Source organism: Herpailurus yagouaroundi, unplaced genomic scaffold (assembly GCF_014898765.1).
Source record: "Herpailurus yagouaroundi ecotype Mexico unplaced genomic scaffold, PumYag 193, whole genome shotgun sequence".
NCBI lineage: Eukaryota > Metazoa > Chordata > Mammalia > Carnivora > Felidae > Herpailurus > Herpailurus yagouaroundi.
Genome location: NW_024412424.1, coordinates 270,843 through 287,256, shown reverse-complemented (window position 1 = coordinate 287,256; position 16,414 = coordinate 270,843). Strand labels below are relative to the sequence as shown.

The window sequence follows — 16,414 nt, the reverse complement described above, 5'->3', positions numbered from 1 at the left end:
CTTACCCTGCCCTTTCCATTACCCTGGGATCTGGGCACACAGCCCCAGACCTCCCTTTAACACTCAGCACCCTCACTTCCTGCCTTTGCACCCCCCATTCTGGCAGCTTCCTGAGTCCCCACATCTGGCACGAGTCAGCACCTCCTCCTGCCCGCCCCTGCCTTGTGGTTCCCAGGGCTTGAGCGGGCAGGGACAGCTGCAGCCCCAACAGCTGGGGTTGGGGCGGGGGGCCGTGGGAACTGTGGATGGAGGGGCTCCGTGCCCCACAGAGACACCCCCAGCCCGTGGCAGCTGTTGCCTGGGGGAGGGAAAGATGGGCTGTGTCACTCTGAGCTGGGGTTTCTTGGGTGCCTGGCTGACCCCCCACTTTCCTTCGCCTCCCTCCCCCCACCACAGCCCCCCCTTGCCTGGACGGAAGCCCGTGTATGAATGGAGGTCGCTGCACCCAGCTGCCCTCCCGGGAGGCTGCCTGCCTGTGAGTGCCTGGCTCCGAGCCATCAGTGGGTCCTGTGTGGGGAGGTAGTCTGTCTTCTCCTCTGGCCTCTGTGTCCACCATGGGTGTCTCTACCATTTCCTACTTGTGTATGGCTTGGGTAACCTCTTGTTTCCCCACTGGAATCGAGCAGGGTTAAGAACTGAGTAAGGTTAAGAGCAAGGGCTCTGCAGGCCGCCTGGCCTGGGTTCAAATCCCACATCGTGTTGCCCACTGCCTGGGACTCAAACCCTTTAAGCTTCAGTGTCCTTGTCTGGAAAACAGGCACACTAACACCTGCTTCACAGAGTTGTTGGCCTCCTGAGGTCACACGTAAAGCCTCTGATGGAGGTAGTTATTATTCAATTAACAGATCTTCAGGGACCAATCACAGTGGCTTGGCAGTACAGGGTACCCCAACTGGATCCTCCCATATATCAACATTTAGTGGTGGGGGCACAGTGGTGGGGGTCATGGGGGTGCCATGACCTTGGGTTAGTCACTTCTCTCTGAATCTCACTGCATCTGTGAAATAGGGGTGCTTCTTCGTGGCTTGTGACCATGAAGGATTTCAAGAATTCGGTTGTTGGATCATACAAGGCAAGGCAGAGGGTTGGGAGGAGCAGAGCAGGGGCTGGGAAAGAACTGAGCAGAGGGAGACAGAGCTCGGTTTGAATTCTGGGCTCCGGGAGGGGCACCTGGGTGGCTCAGTCTGTTAAGCCTCTGACTTTGGCTTAGGTCAGGACCTCCAGGTTCATGAGTTCAAGCCCTCATCGGGCTTGGTGCTGACAGCTCAGAGTCTGGAGCCTGCCTGCTTGGCATTCTGTGTCTCCCCGCCTCTCTCTCTCTCTCTCTCTCTCTCTCTCTCTCTCTGCTCCTCCCCCACTCGCTTTCTCTCTTTTGTTCTCTCTCGAAAATAAATAAACATCAAAAAATTGAATTATGGACCTGGGGATACCCTGAGCAGGTGCTTTGAGCTCCCTGAACCTCAGCTTTTGCATCTGGAAAATGGGGCAGTACTTCCTTCTTTATGAGGTTGATTTTGATGTGAAGAACTCAGCATAGTGTTCAGCCTACAGTAAATGCTCCATAAATAATAATGATGATGGTAGGGGCTCAGGAAATAGGTGCCATAGAGGGCAACGTCTCAAGGTTATGGGGGAAATGCTTGATTCCTTTTCTAATATCATCATTAGTAATAGCCCGTCACCTAGTAGCCATTATTGATTCATTAACGGATTCATTTATTCAAGAACATGTGTTGCCAGGCCCAAGCTGGGTGGTTCTGGGGTGACTTTAGATCCAGGAGAGCCCTTTTGAAGTTACACACGTACTTTGACTGGAGCCCCACTTGGGCTCACCCAGGTGGGGGCTCAGCGTGGCTGAGCGGGTTCCTCGGGTTGGGAGTCTGCCATGGTGGGAGGTGAGGGAAAAAGTGACCTTATCTGGAGCCACACACCTGGGAGGCGGAGCCGCGGAGCTGAGCGCCTGCGCAGTGGAGCTCCGCACCTGGAATACTGCCGACAGGTGAATGCTGCCGCGGCTGCCCTGCCCCTCAACAGGTGAATCACCGGCTCGCGCGGCCGCCCGGAGCCCGGACTACCCGGGATGGAGCGGGCTCTCCCCGGAGGTGGACCGTGGGAACCACTCCCCACGGCCCCCCAGTCTCTTTCAACATTCTAAATACTCGTATCTTTTCAGGGACGCTCCCATCTGTCACCCCTCCACGGATCCCCCAAACCTCTTCCTCGAAGTAGCCTCTCAAGCCCTGGTGTCTGTTTCCTAGCCTTCGCCGCACCCCCTTCCCTTCCCCTCCCGCCGACCCCCAACCAAGTCTCCTCTCCCCCCCCCCCCCCACCCCCCCGCCTTGGTTTCCCCCAAAGCCCAGTCAGTGGGGCGGGGCGCGGGCGGAGGCTGGAACCGGCCCGACCGGTCGGCAGGGGAGCGGGGCGCAGAGCGTGGGAACCCGCCCGGGGCGTCGGGAGGGGGCCCGCGCGGCCGCGCCCTGCTTGGCGGTGGGACCCGCAATCCCGGGAGCCCGGCGCGGCGCGCCCCCTCTCGGCGTGCAGTCGTGACCGACGTCCTTGCCCTGAGGGTCTTTGGGGAGGGGTCTGGGAGCCGGGCCCTCCGTCTTGACACCATCGGCACCCCTGCCCTGCCCTGGCCTGTTTCATTGGGGGCCAGGGTGGGGGGAATCTTGTGGGTGACGCTAGGGACTGAGTCAGCTGCCTGAGGCTAGCCCCAAGCGACTGGGACAAGCCAGAGGGAGGGACTGCGCGAGGGGTGGGCAGCGTCGGGGGCGGGGTCTGGGCCTTCTCACCATTCCAACCTTCCCCTCCCCACTCCCCCCACCCCCCCCATCCCGTCCCCCTGCCCCTCCTATCCCCGCTTCTCCCCTCCCCGCTTCTCCCCTCCCCGCTCCCCCGCCGGTGTCTCTCTGGAGGTTTCCGGTCTCAAGACCAACCGCCTTATTTCCCTCCTACTCAGGGTTGCCTTGGTCGGTTTGGGGAAGGGGCTGCAGGCTGAAGGACTCTATCCCAGTAAGAGGGCGCCAGAACTGGTGTCTACCTCCCCCTCCTAATGGCAGGAAGGGTCGAATGTGCCTCCGGGAAAGGCCAGGAGGATGTGGGAGAGTTACGGTCTGTCCACACAGAGCTGTGGCTGTGAGCTGCGTTGTGGTTTAGGGTCTGAATGTTCGCTAGGCCAGGATGTCCCAACTGTGTATGTTTCTGCGTGTGTGTGTGTGTGTGTGTGTGTGTGTGTGCCTGAGAGGTTGTCTTCTGGAGTCTGAGACCTTGTGTTTCTCTCCGCCTGGAAGGCTCTTCCTCACACAGTACCTTCTGCAGTCTGAAAATATCCTTCTTGCCTTCCCTCTTCACTCATCTCCCTTATCCTGTGTCTTAGTTTCCTGGCTGCCATAACAAACCACCAAAAAGCTGGGTGGTTTGAAACAACAGGAATTATTCTCACAGTTTTGGAGGCCAGAAGTCTGAAATCGAGGTGTTGGCAGCCAGTGTGTCCCCAGTGGCTTTGCAGGAGAGTCCTTGCTGGCCTCCTCCACCTTCTAGTGGTTTCAGGTGCTCCTTGGCTAGTGGGTGCAACACTCATATCTGCTTCTGTCTTCAAATGGCCTTTAACGCTTCCTCCCCAATCTCCCTCTGCCAATGGATTTAAGGCCCTTTTAGAAAATCCGGGATGATCTCATCTTGATGTCTGTCACTTAGTTACATCCGCAAAGACTCTTTTTTCCAAATAAGGTCAGAGTCACATGCTGTGGGACATGGGCATTTCTTTTCTGGGGCCGTCGCTCAAAGCCCACTAAACTCTTGGTGGCCCTCCCCACCCCATGCCGGCATGTTATATAATTCATTATTTGTGTGTCTTCTCTTTGCCCAACTTGGCTGTGAGGATAAGGGGTGGGGGGGGGGGGGCGACTTTTCTTGTGTTCGCGACCGCATTCCTTTTGCTAAGAACATAGTAGGTACTCAGTGAATATTTGTTGCATGGATGGATGAGAGTGCCTGTTCGTTGGGCTGTGTGTTTGCGTGTGTGTGTGTGTTTTTAACGTTTATTTATTTTTGAGAGGGAGAGAGAGCGCGTGCGCGCTCACGTGAGCGCATGAGCAGGGGAGGGGCAGAGAGGGGAAGAGAGAGAATCCCAAGTAGGCTCTGCGATCAGCACAGCCGGATGCAGGGCTCTATCTCACTAAGCGTGAGATCACGACCTGAGCCGAAATCCACAGTCGATGCTTAACCGGCTGAGCGGCCCAGGCGCCCCTGCTTGGTGTTTCTGCCGGTCCTGTGTGTATCTGTGTCTGGGCTTCTCCTGCCCCATACCACCCTAGTACTGCCCAGTACTAAGCTGTCTCTGCCCACAGGTGCCCTCCAGGATGGGTGGGCGAGCGGTGCCAGCTGGAGGACCCCTGCCATTCGGGCCCCTGTGCTGGCCGTGGTGTCTGCCAGAGCTCGGTGGTGGCAGGCGCTGCCCGGTTCTCCTGCCGCTGCCCCCGTGGCTTCCGGGGTAAGGGACGGTCTGGGGGAGGGGAGCCCAAGACAGGCGGGGATGTGCATGGCCCAAGCTCACCTTCTCCTGGTCCCTCTAGGTCCTGACTGCTCCCTGCCGGACCCCTGCCTCAGCAGCCCCTGTGCCCATGGTGCCCGCTGCTCCGTGGGGCCCGATGGCCGCTACCTCTGCTCCTGCCCGCCTGGCTACCAGGGCCGCAGCTGCCGAAGCGATGTGGATGAGTGCCGGGTGGGAGGGCCATGCCGCCACGGTGGCACCTGCCTCAACACGCCTGGTTCCTTCCGCTGCCAGTGCCCAGCTGGCTACATGGGGCCACTGTGTGAGAACGCTGCAGTGCCCTGCGCCCCCTCGCCGTGCCGAAACGGGGGCACGTGTAGACAGAGTGGCGACCTCACCTACGACTGTGCCTGCCTTCCCGGTGAGGGAGCTGCTCCCTGGGGAGGGCAGCAGGAGTGGACAGACGGCAGGCCAGCCTGGCACGGACCATCTTTGCCTTCTCTTCCTCTGCTAGGGTTCGAGGGCCAGAACTGTGAAGTGAATGTGGATGACTGTCCAGGGCACCGCTGTCTAAATGGGGGCACGTGTGTGGATGGCGTCAACACCTACAACTGCCAGTGCCCTCCTGAGTGGACAGGTGAGCCCCAGGGCCGAGAATAGCCAGGTGGCAGACCTGGGGTGTGCCTGCAGCCCGGTGGCTGGACTGGTGTGTCTGTGTGCCACAGGCCAATTCTGCACGGAGGACGTGGATGAATGCCAGCTGCAGCCCAACGCTTGCCACAACGGGGGCACCTGTTTCAACACCCTGGGTGGCCACAGCTGTGTGTGTGTCAACGGCTGGACAGGCGAGAGCTGCAGTCAGAATATCGATGACTGTGCCACGGCCGTGTGCTTCCATGGGGCCACCTGCCATGACCGCGTGGCCTCGTTCTACTGTGCCTGCCCCATGGGCAAGACTGGTGAGTGGCTGTTTGCCTTGCAGGCAGCAGGGAGCCAGTGATGGTTCCACGGCGGGGGAAGGATGGAGTCTGACTTGAGCGTGAGGATGATTAGGTTGGAGGCCAGCTATGGGGTGCAGGGTGAGCCTGGAAGAGGCTGGCCCACAGTCCGGGGCAGTAGCCATGGGAATGGAGAGCTATCTCGTGACCGAGGAGAGGGGACCTTTGCAAGTGGCAAAGGGTCAGGGAAGGTGTTTGGGAGGGGAACTTGGGTGTGCAGGGCAGGGCATGTCAGGGAGAGGCTACTGCAGAAGCCAAGGCTTGAGGGTATAGAATCAGAAAAGGAGTCAACAAATTTTAAAACAATATGTGGGTGTTTCCAACTCATTTGCAAACGGTTCAGGAAAAAGATACATAGAGCTTCCGGTAGTTGAAGCTAGGTGGTGGGTGTATGAATTAGCTCTTCAGTACATTTGGAAGTTTTCGTTATAAATGATCGGGAAAAATAGCCTACTGAATACCCTGCAGGTTAATAGAAACAAAGCACAAACCAATATGTGGGGGATGTGGGACCTTTGGGCAGAGCTGAGGGTCCGCCCTTGAACTCTGCCTGTTCCTTTCCAGGGCTTCTCTGTCATCTGGATGACGCCTGTGTCAGCAACCCCTGTCACGAGGATGCTATCTGTGACACGAACCCGGTGAACGGACGGGCCATCTGCACCTGTCCACCAGGCTTCACCGGCGGGGCATGTGACCAGGATGTGGATGAGTGCTCCATTGGTGAGGGGGGCGCAGTCTGAGAGTTGGGAGGGAGGGGAGAGGCAGGTCCTTGGCCACCCCCACTCACACTGGCGGTGCCTGCTGTTGCAGGCGCCAACCCGTGTGAGCACCTGGGCCGGTGTGTGAACACACAGGGCTCGTTCCTGTGCCAGTGTGGCCGTGGGTACACAGGCCCGCGCTGCGAGACCGACGTCAACGAGTGCCTATCGGGGCCCTGCCGCAACCAGGCCACGTGCCTCGACCGCATAGGCCAGTTCACCTGCATCTGCATGGCAGGTGCGTGGGGGGTGTTGTGGTGGGGGCGGAGCCTGAGGCTGGTGGTGAGCGAGGGAAGCCTGCAGACAGCAAGGAGCACCCCCCCACACACACGGTGACACTGGGTCTGCAATGGGACCCTGAGAGACTGAAGCCTGGAAGGAGGTGGAGGCTGGGCCAGAGCAGAATCTTTGTGCAAGGCTAGGGGTGTGGTCACATGGAGTCCTTAGAACCTCAGATGGGCTGGGAGTGGAGTCTGTGCCATAGGATCCACTGGAGGGTGGGGATGAGATGAGGGCGGGACCAGGGGCTGGTGTGGGCCCAGGTGGAGCCTGCAGACAGTCTGGGTGGGATTGAGGCCGGGCCCAAGGCTGTGGTGGGTCCTGGGCTGGTGGCTGAGGACCCTGCATAGTCTAAGGACTGCAAAGGGAAGAGGGCGGTCTGAAGGCAAGGCCCATGTGGGGTCTCATCATCCTTGGATCGGTTGGAGCCTCAGCTGGGTGAGGGTCCACCATAAGGCCAAAAGCTGAATCTAAGGTTGGGCTGGGGGTCAAGGCCAAGCAAGGCTCAGGGGAACTGTCTAGAGCGGGAGAGGAAATACCTTCCCACTTGCTCTCCCTTTAGGCCAGAGGCTAACCCCCACCGCCCTAATCCCCCTCCTTCACTCCCTAGGCTTTACAGGCACCTATTGTGAGGTGGACGTGGATGAGTGTCAGAGCAGCCCGTGTGTTAATGGCGGGGTCTGCAAGGACAGAGTCAACGGCTTCAGCTGCACCTGCCCCTCGGGTGAGGACCCTGGCCAGGGAGCCTGAAAAAGACAGGTCCCTGCAGAGGCAAAGGCTGTAGGATGGGAGCCTGTAAGACCATGTTAGTGGGCAGCTATCGTAACAGAAACCACATGCTATGAACACCATTGAAGTCAATTTATTGCTTTATTTTTACAAAAGTTTTATACTTTTTAGAAAATGTTTATTTATTTTTGAAAGAGAGTGTGAGTAGGGAAGGGGCAGAGAGAGAGAGAGAGAGGGAGATACAGAATCCAAAGCAGGCTCCAGGCTCCGAGCTGTCAGCACAGAGCCCAACACGGGTCTGGAACTCACGAACCACGAGATCAGGACGTGAGCTGAAGTTCAACGCTTAACCGACTGGGTCACCCAGGCGCCCCTGAAATTAATTTAAAACTAAGTGAACAGTCATCCCACCCGAACAAGGCAGGGTTGGCAACGGGTGACTTCTCTGACCCGGTCTGGGCCTCTGCCCGTCCCATTCCCTACCCTAAGGCTTCAGCGGGGCCATGTGTCAGCTGGATGTGGATGAGTGCGCCAGCACACCTTGCCGGAATGGAGCCAAATGTGTGGACCAGCCCGATGGCTACGAATGTCGCTGCGCAGAGGGTGAGAGAAGGCCATTGATAGGCCAGCAAGAGTCTGGGGGCGGGGCAAGGGAGAGAGAGAAAGCAAATAACAGCCTTGGGGAAAATTTGGGGGCGGGGCTGCAGCAAGGCAGGACCTCAGTAGAGCCAATGACAGAGCCAGGGAGTGGAGCCAATGATGGACCTTAGCAGCGGTAAGGCTAGGGTTGGGGCCAATGGGTCTGGCAGATACTTGGGGCTAAAAGGTAGAGGGGGCGTGTCGCCCCCAAACTCCTCTATCCCCAGGCACTTCCCGTGTGTCCCCATTTCCAGTCCAGAGCGGAGAGTGAGGCGGAACAGGGCTGGTAGTGTAAGGACTGGAGGCAGGGTACAGCGAGGGATGAGATTTATCTGTGGAAGTGTCTTGGCCAGGGGCGTGTCCTGGAGCCTGTCGCTGGAGGAAGTTAGGGGCGGAGCCTGAATTGAGCCCACCTCCTGCTGGTTAGCTGGGCAGGGCGTGAGGTAGAGGTGGGCCAGGATTGGGCCTGAGCCACGGCTGCGGGCAGGACCTTGGCAAGTGGGTGGAGCCTGATCCTCTGGTTCCCCCCGCCCAGGTTTCGAAGGCACTCTGTGTGAGCGCAACGTGGATGACTGTTCCCCGGACCCGTGCCACCACGGGCGCTGTGTGGATGGCATCGCCAGCTTCTCCTGCGCCTGTGCCCCGGGATACACAGGCACACGCTGCGAGAGCCAGGTGGACGAGTGCCGCAGCCAGCCCTGCCGCCACGGAGGCAAATGTCTAGACTTGGTGGACAAGTATCTCTGCCGCTGCCCTCCTGGCACCACAGGTGGGGCTGGAGGCGGGGCTGGGGCAGAAACCCTACATCTGGAGGGGCACAGAGGGTTTGGGAACGGTGCCCCTGGTGGGGCTCAGTGGTGGCCAGCCCTGCCATGTTCCCCTTCCCCAGGAGTGAACTGCGAGGTGAACATTGATGATTGTGCCAGCAACCCCTGCACCTTTGGAGTCTGCCGGGATGGCATCAACCGCTATGACTGTGTCTGCCAGCCTGGCTTCACAGGTGGGCAAGTGCCTGCCATGGGAAGGGGGTCTTTTTTTTAATATACGATTTTTAAAACTGTTTTACTTATTTTTGAGAGAGAGAGAGAGAGAGAGAGAGAGAGAGGCAGAGCATGAGTGAGGGAGGGGCAGAGAGAGAGGGAGACCCGGAATCCGAAGCAGGCTCTCCAGGCTCTGAGCTGTCAGCACAGAACCCTATGTGGGGCTTGAACCCACCAACCTAGAGATCATGACCTGAGCTGAAGTCGGACACTTAACCGACTGAGCCACCCAGAAAGGGGGTCTTTTTGGGGCAAAGGTGAAATCACCCTATTTTTTTGCTGAGTTTGCCCTTCTCTTTGCATATGCTTGTCCAATGAGATTGTCCACACTTAGTCCTGAGGCTTTGCTCTCTCATTGGCCTGAGGTTGCCCCCATATCAGCTCAACGTTATCCTGGAACTTAGACGAGGGTGTCCGGACTCAGGGATGGGTGTGTTTCTTCATGGGGCCAAAGTAATCCTTGGTGAAAATGAAGGTGACTTCATTTAAGTTTGGGGATGAGTATGATCTAGGGCAAGGCAGCTCTAGGTTGAGGAGGTGGCTGCCCTAGTTTGTACGAGAGCTCGTGCGCTGTGAAAATGAGATTGTCTTTGCTCAAGGATGTGGCCGGGCTAAATGGGGCAAGGTTGTCTTCCCCATTGGCACCATCGTCCTTGTCCTGGGATGAAGTTGCCTTCGTGCTCTCCAGGGCCCCTTTGCAACGTGGAGATCAACGAGTGTGCGTCCAGCCCGTGCGGTGATGGAGGCTCCTGTGTGGATGGGGAAAATGGCTTCCGCTGCCTCTGCCCACCTGGCTCCCTGCCCCCGCTCTGCCTTCCCACGAGCCATCCCTGTGCCCAAGAACCCTGCAGTCACGGTGTCTGCCACGATGCGCCCGGAGGGTGAGGCCTCTCCCCATCCCCTGGTCCCCTGGGGCCTCCCTGCCCACAGGCATTCCCTGACTGCCTTTCCTTCCAGGTTCCGCTGCATGTGTGAGCCCGGCTGGAGTGGCCCCCGATGCAGCCAGAGCCTTGCTCGAGATGCCTGTGAATCCCAGCCCTGCCGGTCTGGTGGCACCTGCACCAGTGATGGAATCGGCTTCCGCTGTACCTGTCCCCCTGGTGTCCAGGGTGTGTGTCCCCCATGTTCCCACCCCAGGCTCTCCCTCCCCCCTTCTTCCTTCTCATGTCCTTCCTGCTACACTCTCCCTCCTTTACGTTTGTCTTTTTTTTTTTTTTTCTTTTCCTCTCCCCCCATCCCCAGGACCTTTGGAGGTGGGTATCAAGGTGGGGACCCTGGGGGGAGATGGGGACAAGGAATCTCTCACGAGTCTCTCACTCTGCCTGCCCCCCCCCCCCAGGCCGTCAGTGTGAGCTGCCATCGCCCTGTACTCCAAACCCTTGTGAGCATGGGGGTCACTGTGAGTCTGCCCCTGGCCAGCTGCCTGTCTGCTCCTGCCCTCCTGGCTGGCAAGGTATACCACCTGCTTCCTCCTCCTCCTCCTCCTCCTCCTCCTCCTCTCCTTCACCTCCTCTGCACCCTGCTGCATACTGAGTGGTGCTGGGGACCCAGAGGGAAACTTACAGAAAAAACAGAAGACAGAAAAGACTCTGTCTCAGAAGGGACCGAGCAGAACACAGACAATTGCAGCCCATTGGAGGAAAGGAAGGGATCTGGGGATGGGGAAGCTAGGACTCAGGTGGAGGGTTTGGGTGCAGCTCCCTGGAAGGGCTGACCTCAATCAGAATGCATTCATTCACTACCCACTGAAATAAAGGGAAGGGGGAAGGCAGTTTGGGAATAGCACGTACAAAACACACAAAGGCTAAGGAGAGCATGGCGTGTTCCTGCCTTCACCCATCTCAGCCTTCAGGTTCCTCCCGAAGGCCAGGTACTCGCAGACCCTACCCTGTACCCTCTAACCCTGGATACTACCTTATTCCCCATCACCAGGCCCACGATGCCAGCAGGATGTGGATGAATGTGCTGGCCCCTCACCCTGTGGCTCCCACGGTACCTGCACCAACCTGGCGGGGAGTTTCAGCTGTACCTGCCACGAGGGATATAGTGGCCCTTCCTGTGATCAGGACATCGATGACTGTGACCCCAGTGAGTTCAGGGGAGTTCCTGGGGTGGGTGCTGCTCTAGAGAACATGTTCTTTAAGCCCGCACGGTGTGCCCAGCGTGAGCGGGGGAGGGGCAGAGAGAGAAGGAGACACAGAAGCAGGCTCCAGGCTCTGAACAAGCGGTCAGCGCAGAGCCTGATGCGGGGCTCAAACCCACGGACTGTGAGATCGTGACCTGAGCTGAAGTCGGACGCTCAACCGACTGCGCCACCCAGGCGCCCCTGGGCTTCCATTTTCTCTTCACTGTACTCTTTCCCCGTTTTATGGAAACTGAGGCCCCAGAGAGGTCAAGTGATTGGCCCAAGGTCACGAAGCAAGTAGAGGGATGAGCTGGGATTGGAGCACAGGTCTGTCTGAAGCCTGTAGACTGCCTCTGGCTGCGAACGAGTTAACATTATGCGTTAAGTAGGACATAATAGGCCCCCAGGAAGTCCTCCAGGAGCATTGTCTGATAGACCGACGGTGCAAGTCACGTCTATACTTAGAATTTTTCTAGCAGCCACATTAAAAAAGCAACAACAACAAAATTAAGTTTAATAATATATTTTAATTAAATTAATATATAAAAATGTTATTTATTTCGACATGTAATCAATATACAATTACTGAGATATGTTTACATTCATCCTTTTTTTTAATAATAAGTCTTCAGAATCAGAAATCCAGTGTGTGTTTTACGGCACATCCCAGTTTGGACTAGGTACATGTTAAGGGCTAAATAGCCACATGTGGCCAATGGCCACTATACTGGCCAGCCCTGGTCTGGAGGAGGCCTTCTGTGCTGTGCCCAGGAATTAAATAGACCTAACTAGCAGCGTGTGCTTGGCGGCTCAAAGGGACCTTTTGGTTCCCCCATCCCCTTCCTCCTTGCACGTAGGTGGGGTTTCCAGATGAGGGAGAGGAGGAAACCCCAGAGGGGACAGAATTTGATCCCTCTGACCAAATGCGCCGCTCGCTGTTAAGCCTGGTGTCCTCCTGGTTCCCCTCTATGAAAGGCATGGCTGGGTCAGCTTGGGCTGATGGGGGGGTCAGGTGTATGACCAGGCCTTCTCCCTTCGGACCTTAGACCCCTGCCTGAATGGTGGCTCCTGCCAGGATGGCGTGGGCTCCTTCTCATGCTCCTGCCTCCCTGGCTTTGCTGGTCCCCGCTGTGCCCGCGACGTGGATGAGTGTCTGAGCAGCCCCTGTGGCCCGGGCACCTGCGCCGACCACGTGGCCTCCTTTACCTGCACGTGCCCACCTGGATATGGAGGCTTCCGCTGTGAGCAGGACCTACCCGACTGCAGCCCCAGGTGTGTGGGGCCTCTGCTGGGGGCTCAGGGACACCGGCATCGGATGGGGTGTGCAACGCGAGAGGGAATGGGGACAAGAAGGGGGTTCTCGGCTTGGCACCCACTTCACAACTCTGATCCGTGATGGAGCAGTGTTCGGGAAGGGTCAGGGCGTCTGTTTGGAGGTCACCTTAGGGGACGCTGGTCCCCGACAGGGCCAGGCCACGGCGGGGCGGGGCCTCCATGTGTCTCCCACCTTAGCTCTCAAGGACTTGGTGAGTTGGGGCTAAGGGACAGGATCGGGGCGGGACCTCTGCTGGGGCTGCAGCTTCTGCTGGGGGTGGGCCTAGGGGGTCAGGGAGTGTGCCCCGACCCAGGAGGGGCCGAGAAGGCGGGGCCTGCGTGGGGGTGGAGCCTGACCCAGCCTGCGCTTCCCGCCCCCTGCAGCTCCTGCTTCCACGGCGGGACCTGTGTGGACGGCGTGAACTCGTTCAGCTGCCAGTGCCGCCCGGGCTACACGGGCGCACACTGCCAACACGAGGCCGACCCCTGCGTCTCTCGGCCCTGCCAGCATGGGGGCGTCTGCACGGCCGCCCACCCTGGCTTCCGCTGCACCTGTCCGGAGGGCTTCACTGGCGCTCAGTGCCAGGTGGGCGTGGCCACCGGGGACCCGGGGGAGGAATCTGGAGGGGCTGTTCTAGGGTAGGGGCCTGCCGGGACCCTGGAGAAGCTGGGGTTGCGGCTTCCAGGGGGGTCGTGGCTGAGAGGCTGAGACTCTGAGAGCTTCCCTTCCAGACGCTGGTAGACTGGTGCAGCCACGCGCCCTGTCAGAACGGGGGTCGCTGTGCCCGGAGCGGGGCCTCCTTCTACTGCCTTTGCCCTCCGGGTTGGAGCGGCCGCGTCTGTGACATCCGGAGTGTGCCCTGCAGGGAGGCCGCAGCCCAGATCGGTGAGGGGGAGCACAGAGGCGGGGTGTGGGGCTCGGGAGGGTGTGCGTGCACATACTTCTTGCTAATGTGAGCCGAACAGGGGTGTGACAGGGCGTGTGGGCGGCATGGGGTGTGTGGCTGAGCGTTTGTGGATGCGCGACCGTGTGCCAGCTGGCCAGGGCCGGGATGGTGTAGATGCCTCTGTCACCACGAGGTAGCTGGGATGACGTCCGAGATGCTGTGTGTGACTGAGCCGGTGTGGGCAGTTGGGGTGTGGGTGTGTGTTTGTGCGTCCGTGACTGAGACGGTGGCGGTCTGGGCAGATGTGTGACGACACGATGGAATGTGTGTGAGACCCCGGGGACCGAGGCCAGCAGGGGTGTTTGGTGATGCTGTGAGTGATGCAGGCAGGGAGGGGCACGCGTGTGCCTGACACCTCTCCTCTGTGCAGGGGTGCGGCTGGAAGAGCTGTGTCAGACTGGTGGGCAGTGCGTGGACAAGGACAATTCCCACTATTGCGTGTGTCCAGAAGGCCGCACGGGCAGCCACTGTGAGCAGGAGGTGGACCCCTGCTTGGCCCAGCCCTGCCAGCATGGGGGCACCTGCCGCGGCTACATGGGGGGTTATGTGTGCGAGGTAAGGGGCCCCCAGAGTCGAGGAGAGGGGAGCTAGTCGTGCTGGGTGTGTCTGCACACACTTGTGTGTGTCTGTGACCTGGTGTGGGTGTGGCTCTCTCTAGGCAGGTCTGGCTTTTTGCTTTTCTGTCTCGGGGTGTCATCTCGTGGGGCTATTTCTCGGTTGATCTGAGGGACTTTCTGCCCACGGGCTGTCTTTGTCTTCGATTGTGTCCTGGATGTGCCCCGTATCCCTCTGTGTGCCCTGTCTTTTTGGGTGTGAACGCACGTGCTGGTGTCTCTGGGCCCATGTGTCTGCGTGTATGTGGGTGTTTCTCCTGGGTGTCTGTCCTGTGCGTTTGTGTGTGTCCCTCTCATTGGGTGTGCCTGTAGCCCTCCGTGTGGGGCTGTCCTCTGTGTCTTGAATGTGTTCCCTTGTACCGTGTGCCTGTTTTCTGTTTTCTGCACACCGGACATGCCTCCGTGTGTTGAACGCTGTATGTCCTTTTGCACTGCCATCTCCGTGTCTTCCTGGGGATTGTCCGTGTCCCCCCGGGCTCAGTGCTGGTCCCCGTCTCACATCGCTGCAGTGTCCAGCTGGCTACACCGGGGACGACTGTGAGGATGATGTGGACGAGTGCGCCTCCCAGCCCTGCCAGAACGGGGGCTTCTGCATTGACCTCGTGGCCCGCTATCTCTGCTCCTGCCCCCCGGGAACGCTGGGTACGCCGGGGCCGGGGTTGGGGGACAGGATGGGAGGCTGGCTCTCCATCCCTTCCCGACGGCTCCTCATCTTTCCCTCCCCCCAAGGTGTGCTCTGTGAGATTAATGAGGACGACTGTGGCCCAGGCCCACCCCTGGACCAGGGCCCCCGGTGCCTGCACAATGGTACCTGTGTGGACCTCGTGGGTGGCTTCCGCTGCACCTGCCCCCCCCGGGTACACTGGCCTGCGCTGCGAGGCGGACATCAATGAGTGTCACCCGGGTGCCTGCCACGACGCACACACCCGGGACTGTCTGCAGGACCCAGGTGGGGGCTTCCGCTGCCTTTGTCGTGCGGGCTTCACAGGTAAGCGTGGGAGAGGTGGCTGCCCTGGGATCCGGCCCCTGTTCCCACACTGTGGCTGACCCACCAGCTCCCGCTTGTCCAGGTCCCCGCTGTCAGACTGTCCTGTCTCCCTGTGAGTCCCAGCCATGCCAGCACGGAGGCCAGTGCCGTCCCAGCCCAGGACCTGGGGGTGCGCTGACATTTACCTGCCGCTGCGTTCCGGTAGGTCCCATCAGTGCCCCTGGGAGAGGAGTGGGAGCGTGGCCACGTTGCAGGACGTGGCTTTAGGGGAGAAGAAGTGGAAGGGAAAGGGGTTCCTGAGAAATACTGAAAATACCTGGAGACTGTGTGTGCGTGTTTTGGGGGATGGCGCCCCAGGCCTCCTGGGGAAGGCGGGGCTTATCTCTGCAAGGTGGGGCCTCCATTGGGGGGGGGAGGGGAGAGGTGTGGAGGGACCTGGGGAGATTGGAGCCTCAACCTTCTCAAGCCCTGACCCCCCCATCCTCCTCTCTCTCTCTTCTCCACCCTTCCAAATCCCTCCATCCCCTCCCTTTCCCCTACCCCAGCCGTTCTGGGGCCCGCGTTGCGAGCGGGTGGCGCGCTCCTGCCGGGAGCTGCAGTGCCCGGCGGGCGTCCCGTGCCAGCAGACGGTCCGTGGGCCGCGCTGCGCCTGCCCCCCGGGACTGTCGGGGCCCGCCTGCCGGGGCTCGCGGGGGTCGCCGCCGGGGGCCGCCAACGCCAGCTGCCTGGCCTCCCCCTGCCTCCACGGCGGCTCCTGCGGCCCCGCGCCCCTCGCACCTTTCTTCCGCTGCGCGTGCGCGCCAGGCTGGGACGGACCGCGCTGCGAGGTGCCCGCGGCGGCGCCCGAGGCCCCCGAGGAGCCGCCGTGCCCGAGCGCCGCCTGCGAGGCCAAGAGCGGGGACAAGCGCTGCGACCGCGAGTGCAACAGCCCGGGCTGCGGCTGGGACGGCGGCGACTGCTCGCTGAGCGTGGGCGACCCCTGGCGGCAGTGCGCGGCGCTGCAGTGCTGGCGCCTCTTCAACAACAGCCGCTGCGACCCCGCCTGCAGCTCGCCCGCCTGCCTCTATGACAACTTCGACTGCCGCGCGGGCGGCCGGGAGCGCGCCTGCAAGTGAGCCCCTCCCGTCTGCCACCCGTTCGATCGTTCGCCTCAGTCCGTGTCTTCTCTGTTCCTGAGCCACACCTGCCCGTCCACGGGTCCCGCTTCTCTGTCTGTCCATTCATTTCCCCACCGTCAGTCCGTGTTTAGACTGAGGGACTGTTCATACGTCTGCCCCCTCTGTTTCTTGGTGTATTCTGTCTGCCCAGCCGAGTGCTGTTTGTCTGTCTGTGCATCTCATCTACCCAGCCACCTGCCACTGTGGTCTGTCCCTCCGCCCACACGTGCCATGACCTGTTTGTCCATCCGTGTGTCCGTGCGCCCTTTCTTTCTGCCTTTGCACTCCATCGGTCTCTCCCTGCAGCCTTGCTGTCCATCTTTGGACTTCGTTC

General features: G+C 59.8%; 1 protein-coding gene across 1 annotated transcript in view; it reads left to right on the top strand.

The window, feature by feature from the left end:
- NOTCH3 (notch receptor 3) overlaps positions 1–16,414 on the top strand; it is a 35,798-nt gene that overhangs the window by 2,369 nt on the left and 17,015 nt on the right. The window contains 24 exon segments of the mRNA XM_040444764.1: positions 397–475; positions 4,350–4,492; positions 4,575–4,913; positions 5,007–5,129; positions 5,218–5,451; positions 6,055–6,210; positions 6,301–6,486; positions 7,138–7,251; positions 7,746–7,859; positions 8,431–8,664; positions 8,785–8,895; positions 9,624–9,816; positions 9,893–10,044; positions 10,275–10,388; positions 10,868–11,023; positions 12,107–12,332; positions 12,759–12,960; positions 13,107–13,260; positions 13,692–13,876; positions 14,445–14,577; positions 14,665–14,783; positions 14,785–14,923; positions 15,006–15,124; positions 15,469–16,034. Of these exon segments, the coding sequence (XP_040300698.1) occupies positions 397–475; positions 4,350–4,492; positions 4,575–4,913; positions 5,007–5,129; positions 5,218–5,451; positions 6,055–6,210; positions 6,301–6,486; positions 7,138–7,251; positions 7,746–7,859; positions 8,431–8,664; positions 8,785–8,895; positions 9,624–9,816; positions 9,893–10,044; positions 10,275–10,388; positions 10,868–11,023; positions 12,107–12,332; positions 12,759–12,960; positions 13,107–13,260; positions 13,692–13,876; positions 14,445–14,577; positions 14,665–14,783; positions 14,785–14,923; positions 15,006–15,124; positions 15,469–16,034 (4,291 nt within the window).